The sequence below is a fragment of the Elgaria multicarinata genome, chromosome 1 (assembly GCF_023053635.1).
Source record: "Elgaria multicarinata webbii isolate HBS135686 ecotype San Diego chromosome 1, rElgMul1.1.pri, whole genome shotgun sequence".
NCBI lineage: Eukaryota > Metazoa > Chordata > Lepidosauria > Squamata > Anguidae > Elgaria > Elgaria multicarinata.
The window spans coordinates 39,860,417-39,886,060 of record NC_086171.1 but is presented as its reverse complement, the minus strand read 5'-3'; the positions used below and the strand labels follow the sequence as shown (position 1 = coordinate 39,886,060).

The following is a 25,644-nucleotide window of genomic DNA, read 5'->3' as shown; positions in this document are numbered from 1 at the left end:
ATCCACAGTGATGTCAATTACCCATTGTGGCACAGTTTCGTTAAGGAGCATGGATTCAGTTTCACCACCGGAATCCCGACATAACAACCTAAGTGGGAAAGAGTTTTGAAAGGTGACGCTTTAAGTTAGTTCAGTGGTCCAGAAGAAAAAGAAATAAGTGTATGCAGACAAGGAAACATCAGAAAGTGGCAAAATGTTGAAGTATCCTAAACTCAAGATATAGAGGCTCATGTGTTTAAGACAAATTAGGATAATTTTGCACTAGCAGCTAGTGGCACATAGTCTAAATGAAATTATTCCTGAGAGGACTTTAAGCTATTGTGGAAAGACATGTCTAAATCTACTTTGTCGGCATACACAATTGGTAAAAGAGAAAAATGGCAGGCTAGAAGGCGGCAAAAGCTCTGCTTTTCTATTAGATAGTAAGAACGTATGTGAAAGTGATGGGGCCATTTCTTTCCTCAGAAGGAAAGATCTGCCTCCTTACATGGGAGCACCAGAATTAACCCATTCTGGTTTCCTTAGGGTGTATGCCTTTGGGATGCGACCAAGAACAAAATTCCAAATTACAAGAGCCAATACACACTTCATACTTCACAGTGTATATGCTGGACACTTGAAGAGACTGTGCAAAGATGACTCAACACTGATTTGCATCTTTGAAGGAGGCAAGTACATACATCCCCTTGCTGAATGCTCCTTAAGAATATCCACCAAGGACGCTTGGAGACTCTGTGTCTTTGCCAAGCATCTTGATTGGGTTTAAAGGTAATGCTCCTTGGCATTTCTATAGCTGTAAGTGTTCAGAGTGATTCATACATGTTCAGTTAATGTACATCCCGCCTTTCCACCCAAAATGGTGCTCAAAGCACCTAACAAAAATAAAATGCAGATTAAAAACAAATTCTTAGTTAAACAATAACAAAAAGCATGACTTAATTGTGCTTTAAATTTCTCTCAATAATCCTTATAACAGCCCTGTAACTTAGGCCAGTATTATCCTCATATCACGGGGAGTGGAGGAGTTTCTGAAGCGAAAAGCCAATGGTTGGCCTAGGGCCACCCAGCAAGCTCAGGGCAGAGGTAAAATTTGAACCACAGACTTCCCAGTACACAGCTCAGTCACTAAGTGTACAATCCTATGCAAGTTTAGGCAGTAAAAGGCCTACGACTCCCAGCACAGCTGGCTAGGGAATGCTAGGAGTTGAAGGCTCTTTTTCTGTTTAAACATGCATAGGATTGTGCACTTAGCCATTCTGCTACACAACACATCAAAAAAAGAAAAATTCAAACTACCCCAGTTGCTTTAACTTCTGCAAATTCAGTGGATTAAACTCAACTGACTTTCAAAACATGACATAGCCAACAGCCCTCCACAATGTTATTTTCCAGAACTTTTGTACCTGAACAAAGTGCGTCCTCCAGCTTCACCAAAAATAACTGGCGTGTGTGGTGGCACCTGGAAGTATCCATTTCCTTTCTGTACTCTGTTCTCCTGCTCACCGTTCACTATGACAGGGTAGGGATAAAAAACAGCCCACAATATTAAGACCATACATTAATCCAATTCAAGACAAAATGTGTCCCTTTTTCATCACAGCACGTGACTGCAAATCAAATCTAATTTCAACAGCAATGACATTAAATGCATTGCTTGAAGTGAAACCAGGTTTTATGTTATTAGTTTGAAGTAGTATGGAGTCCTGGTCTGGATTTGGGATCACAGTGCATCAAAGGAGAGATTTAACCCTTCCTCCCCCGCACCAGGATCTTGAGAAATATCACCTTCACATGCCGCAAATAGCAATACAAGAAAACCTCTCATAAAGCATCGATGAGAGAGCTTTTTCTACTGCTATTTGCAGCATGGAGAAACTCATCTCTTTTTCAGGATTGCAGTGGGAGAAGGAAGGGTCAAATCTCCCCTCCTGTATTCTGAGGTCCTGATCCAGACTGCTTCCCTTATACTTAGTTTTAATAATAATAAAAAAATCTGATGTTTTATTTCACATGAAGTTAAGCCCTTAAAAGAGACCAAAAATTGGCATCCACCCAGCTTTTCTATTAGAAGTCTAGAAAGTTCAGGAATTGATCCATGAGGTTTATCCTTTAGATTTAATTATCAAAGCTTAGTGTATATGCAGGAAGATTTTGCCAAAATGCTGTATTGACTCAGACATTCACGAGAAGTCTAACGTCCCCATGCTGCAAAGAGAAATACTCACCATGGTTCATTTCATTTTCTTCTTCATCCATAGGATTGATGTGTGTTCTAGGCCAATACTCTAAGAGAGCCTGCAGTAAAAGCCCTCCAAGGTTCACTGAATTTTGTAATACAGAAATGAAGAAGAACAAAAATGTATCATTGATCTATACATTTATCTTTGAAAAGAAGTAATATCTTTTATTCAAGATGTTAGTAGTAGTAGTCACAGATGCTTAGGCTGAGATTCAAACAACCATATAACTAGTTTAGCATGCCCAAGGGAACTCTGGCTTGTGTGTCTTGAAGGACAGTCCCCCACTTCCTGATATCAACCTCTTCTGCGGGGACTTCCAAAAGCAATTTATGAGGTGGCATGGGAGTCAGCTGCTCAAAGACTCAAACCCACCAGGCATACCAAAGCCCTTGTGTGCATCTGAAGTAGCTCTTTGGATCTTGGCCTTAGCTCATTTCCAATCTCAAGCAAAACAGTTCAAAAGATGACTTTATTGAAGAGCACTTGTTGAAAACAAAGCCCTATGAAGAGAGACTGAAAGAACTGGGCATGTTTAGCCTGAAGAAGAGAAGATTGAGGGGAGACATGATAGCACTCTTCAAATACTTGAAAGGTTGTCACACAGAGGAGGGCCAGGATCTCTTCTCGATCCTCCCAGAGTGCAGGACATGGAATAACGGGCTCAAGTTAAAGGAAGCCAGATTCCGGCTGGACATCAGGAAAAACTTCCTGACTGTTAGAGCAGTACGACAATGGAACCAGTTACCTAGGAAGGTTGTGGGCTCTCCCACAGTTCAAGAGGAAGCTGGACAACCATCTGTCAGGTATGGATTCCTGCATTGAGCAGGGGGTTGGACTTGATGGCCTTATAGACCCCTTCACACTCTACTATTATATGATTCTATGAAAACAGAAGCCCTGATACTGCAAATGGGACTAGTGGCAACATCAGGATATAGTTTACAATCCATGCAGAGGAATGACAGACTTAATACAGTTTCACAGATTACCTTTCAAAGAGTCGTGCAGAATTGTGAGCCAAGACAAGCAGGGCAATTTGAGTCTAGCAAGGAGTTAAAATTCCAGAAAAAAACCAAGCTAACACAAACTGTCTTTGCAATAAGCCTGAATTCAGAAAATTCTCTCTCAAGCACTTGACAGAAAGATGCCAAATCAATTTATAACATTTCTACTTTCTCAGAATATGGTAACGCACCTAAAAGGATTTGTCTTTCTTATGAAATAATGTCAACGCACACTCACATTTTGGATCAGATCCATCTGGACTGCTAAATCCAGCATCTTTTGCAGAGACCCATGCTGCAAAGCAGTCACTCTCATCTAATGTAATGGTCAACATCTGTCAAAAGAAGACCGTTGGAAGGAACACAATAGGAATACAGTATTAAGGATAAAACAGACATTTTTCTTTGCATTCAAACATACACAAAGCTTTGACAAACATACTTTGATTAAGCACAATTTGACTGCACGGGGACGGGTGCTTTATCCTACCATTTTGTGTCATCTTAAGAAAAAACAATTATTTTGAGGAGAAAAAGGTGCTATGAATGTCAAATTTAGCTTGCAAATAAGCTAAATATGATCCTTGTAGCATTTATTTTGCCATTATTTTTCTATTATTATTTTTGCACTGTGGCAAAAGCCACATACATACAGCCCATCCCTACTATAAAAAGCCTAATTAGTTTCATACTGACAAGATTAAAAATTGGAGTAGTTGTCAAATGCATCTCATTTTTAAGAATCAACTTAACTGAGAGTCAGTGTGGTGTAATGATTAGAGTGTTGGACTGGGAGCCAGGAGATCTGGGTTCTAGTATTCACTCAGCCATGAAGCTCACTGGGTGACTTTGGGTCAGTCACTGACTCTCAGCCCAACCTACCTCACAGGGTTGTTGTGAGGATAAAATGCAGAGGAGGGCGACCATGTAAGCCACCAAGAGGAAAAAATATGCAACCTGAATGTAACAAATACACATAAATAATGTTAAACCTAATAAACTGATTTTTCTTTGTTTAGGAGATCCAGGGCCGTGTAGTTGTTAGAGAGACCAAGAGTGGACACAGGCCAGTCTCATCTCTACTCAGCCATGAAGCTCACTGGGTAACCTCGGCCAATCACTTTCTCTAAGCCTAACATACCTCACAGGGTTGTCATGAGGATAAAAAAGGTGCAGGGAGGGAACCATGTATGTTGCCTTGAGCTCCTTGGAGGAGTGATGGAATATAATTTAAAAGAGCTTCTCCATCATGTAATGCCAAATTGCTGCTGCTACAGAGAAATACTAAGTCCTAAAATACTTACCCCAGTTTTTAAGTCTACTGAAAACCAGTTTGGCACATAGACCATTTTAAACCTTTTCTTAATTTCTTCCTCAAAGTCCACTTTCCCGAGGTCTTCTACTTTACATGCCTGTACATGGGAAAACCAAAACGAATAATGATTATTCAGTGCCGAAATACGTATCAATAAAAATTATCCATTCACACTCCCTCTTGAAGAGTTAAGTTTTTGGAAACTCAAGCTTGTCATTTCTCTAATGAAACTCCTGATGGAGCTTCAAAGAGAAGCAAGCCAAAGTAGCTCTCTCAAAACATACCCTAGCAACCAACAGGAGACATCATTACTGATCTCTCTCAGGAACCGGTCAGCAGTAGCTAACCACTTTATAGGTGGGAACTATGTTTTTTGGGAGCAGGGGAGGGAATAGAAAGAAAATGTGTGTTTAGACAATTTAAACAAGCACAAAGCAAAACTATTTTAGCAAAGGATTCATCTATTCAGGCCAACTGATTATATCTGGAAGTCCTTTTTTTTTTTTTTAAAGCCACACACACTCTAGTTGTCAAGTAGCATGAAGTATAAATCATCAGAAGACAGCTGTAAAAGGTGCTGCCAACCAAAAGGACCCTTTGTTTTTGTTTTTTTAGTACTGGGATCCCCAATGTTATGCCCATGGGCATCAATGGATACCAACATTGTCACTTGCCAGGCTCTTGTTTGAAGTATGCCTAGCTGCCTCGAGAAAGATAAACTGGAAGTAGCAGAGAGCATTGTGGGGGACTAGAGGAGGTGTGAGAGAGCAAGGAGGCATTTGGCCTGTGCTCTGGATGAGTGTTTTGCCAGTTATTTTTGTGGTGTGATGTGTGCTTCTCTGAGTAGCACTGATTTGCCTTCTGTGAAGCGGCGTTTTGTTAGGGCAAATATATCATTTGACATTTGGGTAACAGACTCGACGTCTGCCTCTTGACCATGTTACTTATCTGAGTCTTATTACTTTGCCTTTTGTGAAATCTTGAGCTGGAGCAGAAAATCAGGGGTTCAAAAGAGTCATTTTGAACTTTGGAGTTCATATTCTCTGCCTTGTACTTAGGCTCTTGGACAAGATATTTTTCTTTTAACATCAGTTTGCCTTCTGGGAAATGGGTGATTTTTTACTAGTTATGCCCACGGTGACAGTCATCTTGTGAATGGACAACCACAGGGTTTTTTTGTCAGAGCACTCACAATCTCACCGCAAATTCCAAGCGTGGCTACTAGCCCCGAAAGGTAGGGTACCCCTGGCTTAATAGATGCTATCCGAACTGGTTTCATCCATTACAAGTTAAACAGGTAACATAAAACTTGTGTATACGGGGAAGCAGCTAATATAAAGCAATGCAGTCACACATATTTGACCCTTTCGTTTCCACTGACCTTCAACACATCCCAGTATGCCACATTGTTGTTTGTGTCTTTGGTTAATATGTGTCTTTTGTCGTTGAGAATGTGGCACTGAATAATACTAGCACCCCCTAGTATGGAGAGAAAGCGAGAAAAGAGAAATCACATGAATGAGTTAGGCCAGGGGTGCAGAAACCTTTTTAGCCTGCGGGCTGAATACCATTTTAGAGACTCTCTCAGGGGCCGCCATTCTAGTGGTGGGTGGGGCTCCCCAAATACCAGCACATTTTAGCTTAAAGCTCTTTTTGTTAGGAACTAAGCCTTAGGAAAGGCATTTCAGCCTTTTAGAATTGGGGGGGAAAACTGCAGAAATTCTGTGAAACCACCCAATGATCAACATTCAAGGGAAAAGGGCGTGGCTACACAGGATACACCAGAGGGTCGGATTTGGCCCCCGGGCCTAAGGGTCTGCACCCCTGAGTTAGACGATCCATGCATATTTAAAACTCTATAGATATGTGAAACGTAGGAACATGCACAAGAAATATCTGTGAAAATGCAGCATCCCCAAGTAAGGAAAAATTAACAGTCTGACTTGTATTTTCATTCTCTATACAGCTCACATGTAACAGGAAGAATTCATGTTTTGCACTTGTAGGTGCACTGTGCAGATTTGTTATATGAGCATAGATTCCTGAATTGTCTGTTTTACATTTAAGGGGGAAACAAAACGAATCAAGACTTCTATCAGTCATGGTTAGACGGGATATGCTTCAAAACTTGCAGGCGATTTCTCCCGAGGAGCACCCAAAGCTCTGTGAATGGAGCTTCTTTGTAGGATTATCTAGCCTTCTTTACTTAATCTGAATCATAATTTCAGATGACAAATGCCCTGGGGGTTTAGGGAATAGAGTGATAATCCAGCCAGGATGGTGTAAAGACAAGATGTGGATCAAATATCGTTTGTTTCTCTATCCCCTGCTGTCTGTGCCAACCCAAATGTAATCCCCGCAAGTAATTTCCCCAATATTAATCTCACCTTTAATAACTTGGTCAGGCTGTGTACATAGGGGTGTGATTGGATTGGTGCAGTCGTTGTCATAGTCCCCTGAAGCTCTAAAGTTGTGAATTCCCTTCAAAGTCTAAAAAGGAAAGTAAGGGGAGTAGAGGCAAGGGGAGAATTATTAAAGCCCACTACACAATACAAACATGGCTCTCATTTGTGTCTTCCCCCTTCTTCCAAGGATCTTGGATTAACTGGGAGCCACATGTCCATCAATCTCCACGATGGACCTAATGAAAAAATACCAATAGAAACACAGGAATGAAACAGAATGCCATCTAGTTTAATTTCCGAAAGATGGGGCTTAACTACATCTTACTAACAGCATAGCCTATGAACATTCAGACTCCATTGTGAAAAATGAGGGCATGATGAATCAAAGTGCAAAATAAATCCAAAAAACCTGAAGCAGAGAGCAGCTCATGCCACACGCTACGGGGCGAAGTGTGTGGAGCAGGGGAAAAGTCCACTTCTGAAATCTCTTCATTGGCTTTCTATTCACTTCAGAATCCAATATAAACTTCTCCTGTTGACCTACAAAGCTTTTCACTGTCTAGCTCCTTCCTGTCTCTCCTCTCTCATCTCACACTATTGCCCTGCTCGTGCTCTTCGCTCCTCTGATGCCATGTCCCTTGCTCGGCTTCGTCCATTTTCTTCTGCTGCCCCTTACGCCTGGAACGCTCTTCCAGAACATTTGAGAACTACAAGTTCAATCGCAGCTTTTAAAGCTCAGCTAAAAACTTTTCTTTTTCCTAAAGCTTTTAAAACTTGATTTTGTTCTGACTTTATACTGCTAGTTTTACCCTACCCTGTGCCTGTTTGGTGCATTCTCTTCCCCTCCTTATTGTTTTATTATGATTTTATTAGAATGTAAGCCTATGCAGCAGGGTCTTGCTATTTACTGTTTTACTCTGTACAGCACCATGTACATTGATGGTGCTATATAAATAAATAAATAAATAATAATAATAATAATAATAATAATAATAATAATTCACTGTAAATTTTTGATAGTGTGACGAGTTACACCTACAGAAAAGGGATGGCCCAACTCTGGTCAAGTGAGCCTTCCTAAGTTCAAATAAGACTGTTGAGTCTCCCAACACAGGGCCCAAGGAAAGAGGAAATATGCACATACCTGCAAAAAAGAGCCATGTACATACAACACTTACCCATTTATTCACAGATGACTTAGTTGTTGCAACCCAAAGTGCTGGAGGAGGATCAGCTGATCGATCTAGTTCCATCTGAATAATCAAGGAATCAAAGTATTAAAGCAACCATCTTTCTAATAGTCAATGCATATACAAGATGGACTCCTTTAAAACTATGCGAATACTCCACTAGTACGAAGAATAAAATCTCAGCACAGAACTAGTGTTCAGGTGAGAAGGCAATACTTCCAGTAGAAACGACAGCACCATGTTTTTGTAAACACAAGGCTTTCACATTTACAAGAGTATGAATAGGATTTACACACACATTAGGTTTATCATAGCACACCATAATATTGTCACACCTCTAACACGTCACGAAAATTGACAACCTTCACAAAGATAAAGCTGTGTATGCCATCCATCTCAGAAGCAGGCATGGCATTCTTAAAAATCTTCGTTTCTAGAAGAGTCTACTCTTGAACAAAATTTCACCATCCCTGTATTTCTAGTTCTAGCCTGAACTTTCAGTGCCCTTTGCAATATTTCAATCACCTGCTAGGAATCAAGCATTGTGGAGCAGATTTTCAAGTTGACTTTGTTATTCCAATTACAAAAGTGGTCTACTGGAGTTAATATGTCAAAACTTATAGAAAATAAAATCTATATTTAAGCCATAAGTCATAGAAAAATTACTGATTTCAGACAACATCATAAATAAAATATATATTGTCATGAAAACCAATCATCCACCTGTTTTATATAAGATTTTGGCATGCATGCAGAGACTATTTTTCCAGTAATGTTTTCCCACTGATATCAGCAAGCAGAAATTCAAGTTTGTTGAACTGACCAATAGTTTATAGCCAAGAGAAAGTTCCCCAAATATCTCCTTATAGCCATAACTCAGTAAGTAGGGCAAGAAGATCCTCAATTCCACCCTCCTGACAAAGGTGTCTCAAAATATATTATGCATTTCTTACAATGACCACCCTGGATGGGCAGAAGCATCTGATGGAGGCAAGAAAATGTCAAAGTTCTCCCGACAGAAAGCTTCAGCAAGATTTATTAGAAGGTTAAGAATATCACCTTAAGAACTGGTGCCTTTTCTTCACAAATGAGCACCCGGATATCAGGATTTCGTAAATCTGTACAATATATCTTTCTGTCTCTTCCACCTGAATAAACGTGAGTGAAGGCTTCGTTGACCTGAAGCGCCCATACACCTTCATCATGGACTCTGTATGTAGCTATGCACCTCTGCTGACCAAGTGACCAAAGTCTGATCGTTCCATCAGAACTGCCAGAAAGACACTGTAACAAGAGTGGGAGTTAAACTTCAAACCATTGGATGTTCAGCGTTAGCTCTCTAAAGCCACTGTGAAACTTCAATTTTGCAACTGTTATGCCACTCTGTTTATCACATGCACCGTTCAAGCTGTTTAAGCTTATCAATTTTTTTTTACTATTGTTGAGATATTATATACACAGTACTTATCCATATCCAATTCATTTAAACCACCAGTTTAAACACTATATAGAGTATTTGTAAGTAAAGCCATTAATTAAACGTGCAGCAAGAGCTTTAAAACTCAAGATTTAGGATGTGTGCTTTATTTAAATGTAATTTTTAAAATTAGAGACCAAAGCCTAGGTTGTGGATTTAATATTGCAGAGAGTAGGGTGGGTATATTACTGCATGACAGAGAATACTCTTTGTAAAGCTAGTAGAAGACTTGTATCAAATGCATACCTGCGTGCCATCTCTGTTCAACAGCAAAGCTTTTACATTGTCTGTGTGTCCCTTAAGTTTCATAAGCTTTGCACAAGTTCTTGGATCCCATACCCTTAAAACCTGTTGAGGAAAAAAAACGCCCTGAAATCAATACCACTTCTGAAATAACGGTTAGCTAACCTAAAACTTTCTTCCTTTCTCTTTAAAACTACTGATAATTCTATTTAGGGCTATTGCACTGGCACAACTATTTATCCAAGTGGCGCAAAAAGATTCCAGTGTTTGTTTTAAACAGTGGTTTTTATCCATCCTGAAGAATTGTTATCCTGAATTGTTACTAAATAAAGGTTCCTGTGTGTACTTTCATATGCTCCCCTCTATCCCAATGCAATCCACCTATATACACATCAGTGGAGCACTTCCTTGGCTGGCAAAGAAACTGAGATGACTAGGAGACACATATATAGGGGAATAAAGCCTATAATGTAACTTGTTTACCTTTTCAGTGGACCCTGATACAATTACTGTTCCCATTTGATTCATGGCAAGACTGTAGATAGAATCTTTGTTCCCACTAAGGGAAGAAGCTATTAAAAACAAAACACAACATTGTTTTGAACAAAAACATTCAATCCACTCAGGAAGAATAAGCTCCTAAAGTAAGCGATTCAATGGCAGTAGCCTACAGCAACATACAAGATTTCACTCCTTTAACAATTCACATACTGCTGACAGAAGGGACTCTCCAGGCCATGATTGTTTGCTATACTTTGAAAAACCTCACCAGCCCATTGCTACAATAGTATAATGCTCTCTACAATGTGCTTTTACCACCTCTGCACAAGCCACATCCTGTAAATGTCGGTAGCATATTCATTCCAATACACCCTATTAGCGTACTTAGAACCACTTGGTAGCAATGCAGTTATTAGGGTGTTGGGAACTTTTCTATCCTTACATCAAGGAACACTCTTTAGGTTCCAGTCCAATGGTACATGTATCTCTTATTTTCTCCAATACAAGCAAATGGCTGCCAGTCACCACAGCAGGCTGAAGCACTGCCCTTGACATTGGGTGCATTTGGACGACACTTTAGCCCACTGAGTATGAATAGTCCACTCCATGCATGACTATTTGCATGCCACACTTGGGTGGGTGACACAGAAGTAGTGCTCTGTGGATTAGAGTATGGATTCACACTCCGTTGAGTAGTCGGCTCCTCCCACCCACCACTCGCCCTCCCCACTGAATGGCAGCACTGGTTCCTGCTTACCTTATCAGGGCACTGCTATTCCATGGGGGTGGGGTGGGGAGACACGCAGCATGAGGATATGCACTGGGGCTGTTGTGACGGCAGCACATTAATTCCACCTCCTGTCAGGAAGTGTGATGCTTCCGCCACCACTTCTTTCTCTGGCGACCGCTACGGTATGTCTTTTGCTGTGGCTGGAGAAAGAAGCAGTGGCGGAGGCATCGCACCTCCTGCCAGGAGGTATAAACAACGTGCTGCCGTTCCGGCACACACATCGCCTCCCCTGTCACTGGATATTTAACTTTTTAGCAGTGAATTATGGCTGTAATGCAAGGGTGAGGGCTATATCCGGTCTCTGCAGCTGAGGGGCTATCTATATATGTGTGTACAAAAACACACCATCCAAGTGATCCTGCAGCAAGATGGAGGAGGCTGCAGGGTTTCCCTAGCTAGAACTTGCAAGGAAAACCTTGCCTTTATTGCTGATCAGTGATTAGAGATGACACTGAATTTTCCGTTGCTGGAGTGTATGGGATCCACACAATTCTCAGGGCTGCAGTGGGAATGACCAAGGGCCACATGCGGCCTGCGGGTTGTGCATCCTTGCTCTAATGACTGTACTCTGTTACATGTCAGCGTTCCAGTACTTCATCCAGTTAATTAAGAGAAAGACGAAAAACTTACAAAAGATTCTGTCCATATCAGACTAAAGTGCATTCCACAGATCAACCTTTGCTTTACTTCCCCTGGATACTTACTTGTGACAGTGTTATTTGAGGCAGTCAGTGCTGTTAGTGTATTTACATCCCAGAGGAATATCTGTCTGTCCAGCCCAGCAGATGCTACCAATTCTTTATCTTTTGCATATGCCAGGGCTTTCACATAATCCTAAAATGAAATATGTAGACAAATGTGACAAAATGAAGGCAGCACAATACACCCAACTTTTAAGGCGGTGGCACTACTAACAGTTGCAGCTATTACTTGTTGTTACAGCACTTTTTTACTTCCTGTTACCTTATGGGTCCGGAGTGTTGACATGCAGAATCCCTTATGGGCATTCCATACTTTAACAGTAGTATCAGATGACGCAGATATCACTATGAGGAATAAAGTTACAACAGATTATACCTCTCTGTGGCAAGTAACAAGGCAATTCTGTTTATCTTTCAAAAATTAGAATTTACATTGGTTTTACCTGCAAATAACTTGATACTGAATCTTACTAATCTAGAACATACACAAAAATACACAAGAGCGAGTAGAATCACAGCTGCAGAACTCCATCTCTGGAGAGACCCAACCGACTCCTCCTCTCCACAGTCTCGAATGCCAGGTAAACACATTTGTTGTGTCAGGTATTCTTAATTTCAACTGCACTGCCTATGATTGTTCTGGGGTTGCTAGCAGTTTGTTACAGTTTAATCTTACAAGTTTTATTGAACTGTATTTTTAAATGTCATCTGCAAATGACTTAGTACTTTTGTGAAGCAGTCGTCTATTATTCTTCAAATAATTACTAACTATATACCTCCTGTTATTGGAAAAGTGCACATGAACTGTTAGGGAAAGCACTATATAAATACTGAGCATTACATTATGCTGATACACACTGCAACTCTAACAAGTCACGTACTGATCAAAAAGTTACTTACAAGTTTTGCCATTGCAGCAGAGTACAATATCGTTCACCCAGTCTGTATGATGTTCCATAGAAGCTATATAAGGGTCTTGCTGGAATCAAAAGAAAGTTGTCAGTTGTTGCTCCTATATCATGGGAAATCTCTTGAGATGACTTGTGACCTCAGACAACTTTAGGCATGTTTCAGAGCATTACTGTAAAAAGTCAATTGAACTTCACTCAGCAAGTTCAAGGAAGAAGCCAAAATCTAGGTCCTATTATACTACTTTATTTTTTAAAAGCTATATATGTACTCCAGGGAATCACAGTACTCTGCAGATCTGAAGGGCTACTTTAAGGAGTTGGCACCTTTACTATCAGCCAGCTCCCTAGCCCATCAGCAGCTCCTTCTACTTCCTGGACAAACTAACCAACTGCCAGGTACCAGAGGAGATTGCCATAGACATCTCCACTACATTTGAAGATTTTAGTTATAAGCCACATTGGGAGCCAAATCAACTGAAAATGGTTGGATAAAAACAATAAACAATGAAATTTAGTTTCATAGCAAGTGAGGCAAACCTTACTGGGTTGGATTCAGATTTACGTTAGTCATAGGCCATAGCTAGATGGGGCGAAATCCCGGGGCAATCCCCGGGATCGTCCCCGTGCATTCACATGACGCACAGGGGATCCTGGGATCAGGGAAGAATGATCCCTCCCTTGCCCCGGGATCTCATCCTACTCTTTGAGCCCAGTTTTTCATTGATCCGCGAAATGTGTGGCCGGGCATTGCAGTTTGTCCCGGTTCCTCGCAAGGAGCCGGGACTCCTCAGGAACACTGCACCCATCGGGGGTGGGGTGGGGGGAGCGGGGAAAATATATATATATTTTAAAACCTTACCTTTTGCACACGAGAGCTCGTGCGCATCTTCTCCTTTAAGAAAAAAATGGCGGGCACGACGCCTCTCCTTCTGAGGCCGTTGCGCGCCGCGTGTAAACAGAGGGGGGATCTCGCGATAAAAACATCGCGAGATGTTCACCCCTCCGTCTTGCAATAACAGTTAGGTCTAGCCAAGGCCAGAGTTAGCTAGACTAAAATTAATGGGACAAGTTAGTCATGACTAACGTAGGTTTCACCAATTTCAGTGGTACTACGGTATGACTGTCTGAGTCTGGATCCAACCCACTGTCTATTCTAAAAAGTTACCATTCACTTCGAAGACTATACAATCGAAGAATCCCAGAAGATGCTAAGTTAAGGGGTAGCAGATACAATAGAAAGCTTTGCAGTATTTGCCAATACAAAACAAAGGGTGATCTTTAATGACTTAAAGGAAAGTTCAACTACATCTAGCATTCTAAGCACATCTTTCTAAGCTCACTTCCGTGCCTGGTTTACCTTGTGCTGGTTGACACTCCATATCCTGATGATGGAGTCTCGGCCTGCTGTAAAAAGTCTGTTTAACGCTGGGTCAAGCTGCAGTGCGTTTACCCCATTCCGATTGTACTTCTCCACCTCATCTCTAATTACATAGGAGACCTAAAGGGTGTTGAAAGAAATCCAATTAAAGCATTAAGAAGCCACAGATAGAAAGTATGGCTCTAGCTGCTCTCTCAATACTTCCCATTAGTTTTTAAAACCATCATGAATGCCTCAACACCCCGTGTATCATAAAAAACAGAATAACTGAGGAATTTAGAAAAAACAGGAGTAAAACCTTTTCCCAAGTCAGCAAAATGCCTGTCATATAGTGAGGGAAGTTATTCACTTCCTTGTTATGTGGAGAAAGCATTCTGTTCTTGCCAGAATGCTAACTCCACATACAATCAAAAAATACTTTTATTTATGATAATGACGTAATAGATTGCATGACTGTATATGCACTTCTGCATCTGACAAACTGAACACTTTGCATTACACAAGAGTCAACAGATGTTGACTGGTTGTGCACTACTGCACGACTATGCTGTTTTGCTCTTCATGCTGTTTTGCTCTTCAAAGGCGAAACTTGTATTGTGTACAGCAGGAGTGCAAAAAACCCCGGCCTGCGGCCCTAGTCCCAGCGTTTCTCCAGAGGGTGAAATAAGGACTCCATGCCCCACCTCCTGAAGGAATCCCCCACACACCAGAGGGAATCCTTGCAGTTATTTTCAATTGGAGATAACAATAGGGAGGCGGGCAGTGGGAGACTCGGGCTGTGCTGGCATCCATGAGGGTGCAGGGTTCCACACAAAGTCAGGGACATTGTAGTCCTGGGAAGAACAGCTCCTCCTCCCAGCACCGGCTTAGTCCCTTTCTCTGTGCCTCTCTCAGGCTGGAAAAAAAGCTAAAACGGGCAGGGAATGACATGAGGCAGTGTGGCCATGGCTGCTGGCATCATCCAGCTCCTGCGAGCCTATGGGACAACACGGCCCCCATTCCAATGTAGTTCTGCACCTGCGGTATACACCAATATAGATAAGCAGACAAAGAGATATTCCTTTACACCAGCTCATGCACATAATTATATTCTTATGAATGATTACTGAGAGGTAAATTCCACCAAGTTCAATGGGGCTTACTCTCTCATGAATGCATATAAGACTGCTACCTTAAAAAATGTTATATTGTAAATCTTGCCCATTCTCTGGTTCACAATGGTGCACTACTCCCAAATTTACCTGCCCAAAATACATACTCTGGATCAGGAGTAAGGAAACCATATAATACCCAGGGGATACTCTATTCTCCCTCACTTTAATTTGTTTAACCAAGTATATATTAATCTTATAAAAATACTACAAAATTTAAGCAAAACAATTGCTTATCCTGGGAATAAGAATTCATAGCAAAGTACGTTCTTCATTTTAATCCTACTAAGTGATTATAAGAAAGCCCATATCTGGAATTTGAAGTGAGTAGTGAGTGGCCAAGTTTGCTGGTGACTCCAAATTATTTAAGGTGGTTAAGTAAAAAAGGTTTGCGTGGAGCTCCAAAAGGATTTCTCCAAACTGAGAGAAAGGTACATTCCATGTTAGGCACTATTAGGAAAGGAATTTAAGATAAAACCGCCAAGATCATCTATGGTGTGACCACACTTAGAATACTGTGTACAGTTTTGGACACCACACCTAAAAAAGGTAAAGTTGAAAAAAGTACAGAAAATAGTAACTAAAATGATCAAGTGGCTGCAGCAACTGCCCTATGAGGAAAGGTTATAGCAGATGGAATTGTTTAGTTTAGAAAAATGCAAGTAAAAGGGGAGAAAGTAGATAGGGAAACACTTTTCTCCCTGTTTCATTATACTAGAACCTGGGGTCATCCCATGAAGCTGACTGGTGGGAAATTCAAGACAGATACAAGGAAGTACTTCTTCACACAGTACATAACTAAATTACGGAATTCACTGCCACAAGATGTAGTGACAGCCACCAATTTGGATGGCTTTAAAAGTGGACTGGGCAAATTCACGGAGGAGGCTATCAATGGCTACTAGTCCTGATGGCTACATGCTACCTCTACTATCTGAGGCAGTATGCCTATGTGCATCAGTTGCTGGGGAACATGGGTGGAAGTGTACTGTTGCACCATGTCCTGCTTGTGGGTCCCTGGTTGACAGCTGGTTGGCCACTGTGGGAACAGAGTGCTGGACTAGATGGACCCTTGGTCTGATCCAGCAGGGCTCCTCTTATATTCCGGTTTCAGTATAAATGCTCTCAGGATCTGCACACTTCACCAAGCACTCCTGACCCCAGAAGTCATTAATTAGGGCTTTTGTTCTTTGTATATTGCATAGGACAAGGGCTGGCTCTAGGTTTGAAGGGGACCTTCAGTAGCATGCATGCTGTTGGGCCCATGCTCCTCCTACCTTGATACTCTTACTCCGGTCAAGGAAGCTCGTAGCCTTGGCTTTATATTTGACTCCTCGCTCTCCTTTATTCCTCATATTGAGGCAGTAGCTAAATCCTGTCGTTTTTTCCTGTATAATATTGCCAGGATTCGATCATTTTTGTCTGTCTCTTCTGCCAAGACGCATGTTCATGCACTGGTTATTTCTCGGTTGGACTACTGCAACCTTCTTCTCTCTGGCCTTCCTTCTTCTCACATCAGTCCGTTGGTTTCTGTTCACCACTTTGCCGCAAAGATCATCTTCTTGGCTCGCCGCTCTGACCATGTTACTCCGCTTCTGAAATCTCTTCATTGGCTTCCAATTCACTTCAGAATCCAATATAAACTTCTCCTGTTAACCTTCAAAGCTTTTCACGGTCTAGCTCCTTCCTATCTCTCCTCTCTCATCTCACACTATTGCCCCGCTCGTGCTCTTCGCTCCTCTGATGCCATGTTTCTCGCCTGCCCAAGGGTCTCTACTTCCCTTGCTCGGCTTCGTCCATTTTCTTCGGCTGCCCCTTACGCCTGGAACGCTCTTCCAGAACATCTGAGAGCCACAAGTTCAATCACAGCTTTTAAAGCTCAGCTAAAAACTTTTCTTTTTCCTAAAGCTTTTAAAACTTGATTTTGTTCTGACTTTATACTGTTAGTTTTACCCTACCCAGTGCCTGTTTGCATTCTCTTCCCCTCCTTATTGTTTTATTATGATTTTATTAGAATGTAAGCCTATGCGGCAGGGTCTTGCTATTTACTGTTTTACTCTGTACAGCACCATGTACATTGATGGTGCTATATAAATAAATAATAATAATAAATACTCTGGCAGTGACAGTGACAGACAGGAGCACCATTCTGAATAAGCATTGGCAACCACCATTTTACTTTCCCACAAGGTTCCAGAATGACACTAGGTCATTTCATTGTGTGAAATTAAAATGGGAATGCCCGGTGCCTTTCAAAGCACCAATCACTGAGGGGAAAATGTCTAAAATGGGACCCAGGCCTGTTAGACTCTAATAGTGGTAGACTCTAATAGATTTTAAAATATGTGATGTAGGGACGCTAGGTCTTGTATAGGATAAAAACCACACACTGTATTTCTCCTGAGCAATAATGTCAGTAAGCAGAACATATACTAGAAGCCAGAAGTGAAATAAGTGCTTGGTTATGTCAAAACAATGTGCGAAATTCAGCTTCACTACCACACCAACTACTATTTGGTTGTTGCTGGACCCTTAGAATTGCCAGACAATTGTGTTGCAGTGACTGTAGAAATCACAGCTAGCAGAATTTCTCAGACAGGGAAGGGAATTTAGATCTAGTTAACCTATGCTCCCTTGGTTCTCTGGCATGATGTACCCCTCCAAATCTATCTTGTCTGTCCGTTTTCCTCCTGCTATTAATGCAGAGCCCCAGCCTTCTCTATCCAGGGCCTAATCTACAACAAGCAAGGTATTGCACTATGAAAGCGGTATATAAAAGGCAGGAGCCACACGACTGCTTTACAGTAGTACTGAAGTGCACTGACAACTGTTGGGGCCCATTGAAACATACCCTATACCACTTTCATAGTGCTATATCCTGCTTGGTGTAGATTAGGCCCATGTCTCCTCCATTTTTTACTCCCATGTCTCAATTACCAACTGTTTTCTGGCCACGATCTACTTTGTTCCACTTCCATTAACCATTCTCTGTCCTGATCGTCCCTTCCTCACATTACTTTCTCCCACTCTACATAGCATACAGCTTTGTCCAACCATAAAAGTGTTAATATTTTTTTAAAGTTTCCTTTTACCACAATTCCCAGTACCTCAGTACTTATTCTCAATCTACTCTTCCTTCCATTACCTACTCTACACTTTTCATTTAGCCTCACTGCACCTGTCCACCCATCCCCATCACTTAGTCTAAATCCCAGCCAAGCTGACAACTCTGTCTGCTCACAGGAGATGGACTACAAACTGTTTAGCTCCCCAATCACTTCAGGTGAGCAGTTTCAATGCCAGCTACATATTTTACAGCCAATCAGTCCCCACAATGGTAAATCGAAATAAGGATGACAGGAATCAGACTATAAATGTTTTTGAAGCAAAGACGGAATTCTTTCAAGCTTTCAAGTAATCTGCTTTTTTCCTGGAAAACTATGTCATTTATCATATTTGTTAAGCAAAAACTGCTTATTTAGGCAGAGGTCAGATGGTGTAGCATTTTGCAAACAGATGGTATTCATACATACAACGCATTCAGTTTGCAGTTACCCCAACTTGATTTTGTAATTCATATGTCTAAATTTTCCATAATAGAATAGAAAATGGATGATTGTGGGATATGCGTAGCAAGTTTCCAGCAATAGCGGCCTGGCAGGAGTGTGTCATTGCAATGGTTGTAGAACTTGTTTTTAATCAATAATAAATGATACAGGCCCAGAGAGAGACTCATGTCCATCAACTTCAATTTCCCTTTCAGCTTACAGAAGAGATAAGAAATGATAGACTTTATAACAATCTTGAGTGGTGTAAGAGGGATACTGACCTTCCTTTGGCAAAGCTCCTAGCTCAAGCTTCCATGATTCATCTTTCATGGAAACAAGCATACAAGGAGACTGGTCCAGATGAACAGGTGTGGCATAATGACAGTCTTGTCCAATTAAGAGCTTTATTTTTATAATTAATATTATTATTATTATTTATTTATATAGCACCATCAATGTACATGGTGCTGTACAGAGTAAAACAGTAAATAGCAAGACTCTGCTGCATAGGCTTACATTCTAATAAAATCATAATAAAACAATAAGGAGGGGAAGAGGATTCAAACAAGCACAGGGTAGGGTAAACAGGCACTGGGTAGGGTAAAACTAACAGTATAAAGTCAGAACAAAATCAAGTTTTAAAAGCTTTAGGAAAAAGAAAAGTTTTTAGCTGAGCTTTAAAAGCTGCAGTTGAACTTGTGGATCTCAGATGTTCTGGAAGAGCGTTCCAGGCGTAAGAGGCAGCAGAAGAAAATGGACGAAGCCGAACAAGGGAAGTAGAGACCCTTGGGCAGGTGAGAAACATGGCATCAGAGGAGCGAAGAGCACGAGCGGGGCAATAGTGTGAGATGAGAGAGGAGAGATAGGAAGGAGCTAGACCGTGAAAAGCTTTGTAGGTCAACAGGAGAAGTTTATATTGGATTCTGAAGTGAATTGGAAGCCAATGAAGAGATTTCAGCAGTGGAGTAACATGGTCAGAGCGGCGAGCCAAGAAGATGATCTTAGCAGCAGAGTGGTGAACAGAAACCAATGGACTGATGTGAGAAGAAGGAAGGCCAGTGAGAAGAAGGTTGCAGTAGTCCAACCGAGAAATAACCGATGCATGAACAAGAGTCTTGGCAGAAGAGACAGACAAAAATGATCGAATCCTGGCAATATTATACAGGAAAAAACAACAGGATTTAGCTATTGCCTCAATGTGAGGAGTAAAGGAGAGCGAGGAATCAAATATAAAGCCAAGACTACGAGCTTCCTTGACTGGAGTAAGTGTAACATCATTGACAGTAAGAGAGAATGAGAGATGAGGAGAAGGTTTAGGAGGAAAAACAAGCAATTCAGTCTTTGCCATATTAAGTTTCAAACGACGATGAAGCAGCCAAGCCGAGATATCTGAAAGACATGCCGAGATACGATCGTGAACATCAGGAGAAAGATCCGGAGAAGAAAGATATAATTGTGTATCATCGGCATACAGATGATATTGGAGGCCATGAGATTAAATAAGATTACCCAAGGGCAACATGTATAAAGAAAACAACAGCGGACCAAGCACCGAGCCTTGCGGAACCCCTACAGAAAGGGGAAAAGAAGAAGACGAGCTGCCATTAGCCAACATGCTGAAAGAGCGACCCGCTAGATAGTAATAATAATAATAATAAAAAATAACAACAACAATGAATTTATTTCTTATCCACCTCTCTGTTTGGATCGAGGTGGGGAACAACAATAAGTATGAAATACATAAAACTGAATTAAAAACCTAGTATACATTATGAAAACATCCTAAAACATCCTAAAATTCCACTGGATAGATCTGCCGGAATAGATCAGTCTATAGCTTTCTTAAATGCTTTACATCTGAAACTGTACATGTTTATATCCCGGAAGGAAGCCAATGCTTCAATGGTGTGGTAACTTGACTCCATAGAGCACATGTTAGCAAGAAGTACAACCTCACAGGCTTTTCTTTTTTGCATGGGCTGAGAAGTGAACATTCTCCTAAGGACATTATTTACTTCAAGAAACCATCCAGCCAATCTACACAGAGCTGTATACAAAGCTTATGATTAACTGAAGTTTCTGCATGTTCATTGTGACAGTGTTAAATGGAACATTTAATCACTAAAAGAAGACATTCAGCTGTTTTTCCTGTAACAGCCAATTTTGCTAGCTCATTTCTCTGAGGCAGTTTGCTAAATCATAACTGAAAAGGCTGTGGGCTAACAGTATTTAATGAAGTATGGCAAAATTATGTCAATCCTAGTCCAACCTTTGCATTTATATTGAAAACCATTGCCATTAGAAAGCCACATAGAGAATAACAGCAGCATAAAGAACACTTCACCACCCACAGGTACAATGAAACTTTGCCAATTAAGAGAAGATATTAGGGTTTGTGAAAAACAAAGACCAAGACAGCAGCTGCAGCAATAGTTCCCACATGCTGAATACTATGATCATCTCATGCAAAATAGGACAGGTTGTGCAGTCTAGACCCAAAAGGCTATTCACCAAAGAACAAGTGTTGCATGTGGTGTGGAAGACCAGCTGTATGCCACATGTGTGTCTATAATTTACCTATCCGCAGGCCATGAACCTTCAAAACAAGACGGTTCATGGTGGTTCAGGCAGGTCTTCACAAAATGTTGCAGCATAGAATGCTTTTGTTCAGGATTCTAGACACTATTCTATTTTCCCTCCCCCCTGTGTTTCCATCCCTCCTCCGCCCCCCTAACAATCAACACGCTATGCCCACTTTAAGCATTCTCAGCTCTCATTGAGCTGAGAAAGGGTTTTCCTAAAGGGTTTTTTTTGTACTTCTGCAAACCTCAGGGTCCCGGTCCCCTCCACTCAAGAATTGCTGATGCAACCTGCATATATGTGGGTTGTACTGTTTTACTTACATAATTGACAGCACTCAAAGAACTGAGTATGTTATTAGTATATATAGCGATGGAATGACTTACAAGATGATCTAAATCTTACAATTTCACACAACAGCCAAATCCACCAGAGATGGGCTGATGGATTTGGCTTTTAGATTTTAGAGATACAGTTACCACTACAATAATGTACTGCATAATAGACAGGACATTAGTCCCATTTATTCCAGCATCTGTCTGAGTATTGCAACAAATTGCCTGCTAATGAGAATAAGCATTAGCAATATGCAATTTTGAAACTACTGGGTAAAGATCGCAAATAGGCATTTGCTCACTTAAAGATTATAAGTAGAATGTTTTAAATGCACCCTTTCCTTATCAAAAGCTAGCTTTGGTCAGTAATACAGATATAACATTTCCAGGAATATTGAAGCCATGGTGGGTGGAGGGGGGTTTTTCCAGAAAAATTGAAATTTGGAGGGGGGGAGGAGACAGAATAGAAGAATATGCAATACTTTTGTTACATTTAAATCCCCTTTTAGTGCTCTTTACAGATCTAAAGTAACTTTGTTGCCTTAGGACAGCCGTCCCAAACCTGGTGCCCTCCAAACTTTTTGGAGTTCAACTCCCATCAGCGCTGGTCAGCATGGCCAATGGTAAAGAACGCTGGGAATTTCAGTGCAAAACATCTGGAGAACATAAGAAATATTATGCATATTTTGTTTTGCTCATAAAAGTCTCACTATTATTATTTGAATAAACTATCTTTTAAAATTTATTATACCAAACATAATAATTTTATGAGCAAAGGAAATTATACATACTATATCTTTAGGTTCTTAGTTTATGTCTGACCAAAGGGAACTTCAGCCAGTAGATCCTGGAATATCTGAATCCTTCAAGACAGAAGCAGAAAGAACTAAAGCCAGAGGAAGACGGCTGTACAGCATCTGTTCCTGTTTGTAAGGAAATCCCTAAACTTGTTCCTGTTTGTAGGGTGGAGTTTAGGGAAATCTGGTGTGAAGGAAAAGCAATTGAGATTTTATTTAGCTGGGAAACACTCTCTCACTCATTAGGAATGTAAAGCAGCCATGTTTAATTTAAAGACCTTTAAGCAATCTCAACCTATTATTTGAAATGTGACATTTTATCCACATTTGTAAATAATTTCCATTAATCAACATCTTAATTGTTGCTTTTGAAAGGTTGTCTCTAGTGGTGCTGTCAATCCCAGGCTACTTAGTTTGTTTTAGATGGAGAGGGTTTATTCTAGTGGCAGCAGTTAAAGGTTTTATAGCGGAGACAGAATTCTCTAGCAGGGATGTCGAATTGGGAACTTTATTTAAAAACTATGGCAGTGATTTCCATATATAATTCCACAATAATATGAAAAACAACCAGCAGGTAAAAAAAATATCAGCAGAAAACAGTAAAACACCAGCAAAAAGGAATAAGAATTCAACCTCAATAGGGCAGCAGATTTAACATAGCCTCAGTGGCCTCCTGCAGAAGACTTCCGGAAGAGGTTTTGCATGCTCTGATGAGATGGCAAAATTTGAGTAATATGCTCAATCCAACCCACCTGGGACAATAGACTGGTGGTGTCATTTTGAACTAGTTGAAGTTTCTGGAAATATTTCATGGGCAGCCCCAAGAAGAGCACATTCAAATAGTCCAGTGTAAAAGGTTAAAAACACATTAATGAGTTGCATAGTTTCCATTCTGCTTCTGCAACCTAGGAATTTCCATAAACATACCAACACCTCCTTGTTTCTTGGTATTCCTATTTTGTTTCCATTTCTGTTGGCACTCATCACTTGAATTCATTATTACAGGGAGTCACATAATATTAAAAAAAATTAAAGGGATCTCCAAATGGGAGACTGGAACTAAAGAAAAAAACTCAGGTCTCAAAATGTTGTAGATTACAGACAGATTGTACACTCTGCAGCTCTAATCAAGAATGCTCAAGTTTATGATATCTTGTCTGCCACCTTATCTAAATCTCAGAAAGCTATGCAGTTTATGGAGTGCAAATATGGCTTGTGGAAGAATTGCACATTTCATGTACTTCAAGTTCACTCTACCAGGGAAAAACAGAAACACAGAGGAGAGATAATGGAAGTAGTTAGCTGCTCTTCCACTGTGTCTTCAACCCCTCACCTCCAAGGTTCCTGCACCTGTTGGTGGGACACTTTCAGAGCTCTCAACTGGTAAAGCTCCCTCACAAAACAAGCATAACAAGAGCCAAGCAACATGGCCTACTGTAGGTTAGTGTCTTCCCTTTTGAAGAGAAGAGTGTGGACTATATCCCAACAGCCAGGGATCAGAAGAGACTACAATGCACACAAATGCATCACAGTTGCAAGTTAGATCATACCTCTACGCGGATTTTAATTGTAAACCACTTTTGACAACCAATCTTAGCTTAAAAGTAGAGTATATCCATTATGCACACACAAACGCTACACAGAAGACGGCGCAATCTGAAGTGATGAGTCCTAGACTGCAGAACCTCAAACGACAGGTGGAGACAGGTCACAGCTTTTCAGTGCTCCCTCGCATAAAATATTTCCTTCATGCAGTATTTAATTTATTTCATTTTGTTATGTTTATATGCTACCTTTCCTCCAAGAAGCTCAAGGCAGCATTCTCTCCCTCCCCCAACAACGACAACCTTCCGAGACAGGTTGGGCAGAGGGACAGCAATCAGCCCAAGGTCACCTTATGCACTTCATGGATGGGTGGGAATTTGAACCTGGACCTTTCCCCAGCCCTAGCTTAACACTCTAATCCCAACATCCACATTGGCTCTCGCTTTACGTTAGACCTCACTCTGTGATGCGCTGGATGACTGCACCGTGGGAGGATTTCGGGGCTGCTTTGGGTGGGATGTGTGAGGCTGAGAGATGAAAGCGGTCAGAAAGGAAACGCCTTCCTCGACCCTTCGGGGGCACAAGAATACGACCACCTCAGGCCGACCGAGGGGCAGACCGAAAGCGACCCCGACCACAAGCATGCGGCCAAAGGCTTTCCCTCAGGGAGCAGAAACCACCACTTCCCCGTCGTCGTCGTCCTCCTCCCATTCCCTTCTCAGAAGGGCCAGTGGCGGATGATGGGCGAAGGCCGTTCCCGGCGAGGGCGCGGGGAAGGCCGAGAGTGCCGGGTGGGAATTTCCCTTCCGAGCCGAAGCCACCCCGCCCCGCGCCCCCTGCTCTTCCCGCCAACCCGCCTCCTTCCTCGCCACACTCTCCCTCTCGCTTCGGCCCCCGTCCCCTCTGACAGCCAGGCCGCGGCGGCCCACGCCCTCCTTCTCGGCCACCTCCAGCCCCGCCGCCTCTTCCAACCGGCTCCCCGGCTCCGGCGCCATTCACCTGCACTTTCCGCCGCCCCGCCGTGTTCTGTCGGTGATGAGCCGCCATCTTGCATGTTGACACTCTGTCGTCATGTCCGAGAGGGAGCTTGAAACCGGCCCGGAAGTCCCGCCTCAGGCGCCGGCCGTTACTGCCGTTGGTGCTGCTGTTGCTGCTGCCTCCGCCGCGCGCCCGTCTTTCAACTCTCGGGCCAAAGCGGGCGCGAGGAGGGGCTTGCGCGGTTGCTATGGCAGCCGTTATTATGAGGCAAGGCGCCCAAGCGGATGGGGAGTGGGGGCGTATTTCCCCCCTTTCTCGCGAGAGTTGAGAGCAGTGGAAGCTGGTGGCTCCTGTTTCAGTGGGATCTGGGTTTCAGTCAGCACTTTAAAGGAGCTACTCAAGGTGCTGAACCTATTTTGGTTGATAGGGCTCAGCACTTTGGAGAGCTCTTTTAGGGTTCTGACTGAAACCCAAAACTGATTCACAGCCCCACTGGAATAGGAGCCACCAGCCTCCGCTGGTAGAAGGAAGGGGTGGCAGAAGCCTTTGCTGGCG

The 25,644-nt window shown here is 41.8% G+C and overlaps 1 protein-coding gene across 1 annotated transcript in view; it reads right to left on the bottom strand.

Moving 5' to 3' along the window:
- WDR48 (WD repeat domain 48) overlaps positions 1–25,191 on the bottom strand; it is a 29,321-nt gene extending 4,130 nt beyond the window's left edge. The window contains exons 1-16 of the mRNA XM_063126085.1: positions 25,111–25,191; positions 14,135–14,275; positions 12,767–12,845; positions 12,129–12,211; positions 11,870–11,999; positions 10,358–10,446; positions 9,878–9,979; positions 9,214–9,438; positions 8,143–8,217; positions 6,947–7,049; positions 5,941–6,038; positions 4,549–4,656; positions 3,483–3,579; positions 2,226–2,321; positions 1,404–1,509; positions 1–88 (exon numbers count right to left, since the gene is read on the bottom strand). Of these exons, the coding sequence (XP_062982155.1) occupies positions 1–88; positions 1,404–1,509; positions 2,226–2,321; positions 3,483–3,579; positions 4,549–4,656; positions 5,941–6,038; positions 6,947–7,049; positions 8,143–8,217; positions 9,214–9,438; positions 9,878–9,979; positions 10,358–10,446; positions 11,870–11,999; positions 12,129–12,211; positions 12,767–12,845; positions 14,135–14,275; positions 25,111–25,158 (1,668 nt within the window). The 5' untranslated portion in view covers positions 25,159–25,191. The remainder of the gene's footprint in view (positions 89–1,403; positions 1,510–2,225; positions 2,322–3,482; positions 3,580–4,548; positions 4,657–5,940; positions 6,039–6,946; positions 7,050–8,142; positions 8,218–9,213; positions 9,439–9,877; positions 9,980–10,357; positions 10,447–11,869; positions 12,000–12,128; positions 12,212–12,766; positions 12,846–14,134; positions 14,276–25,110) is intronic.
- Positions 25,192–25,644: the final 453 nt, after the last annotated feature.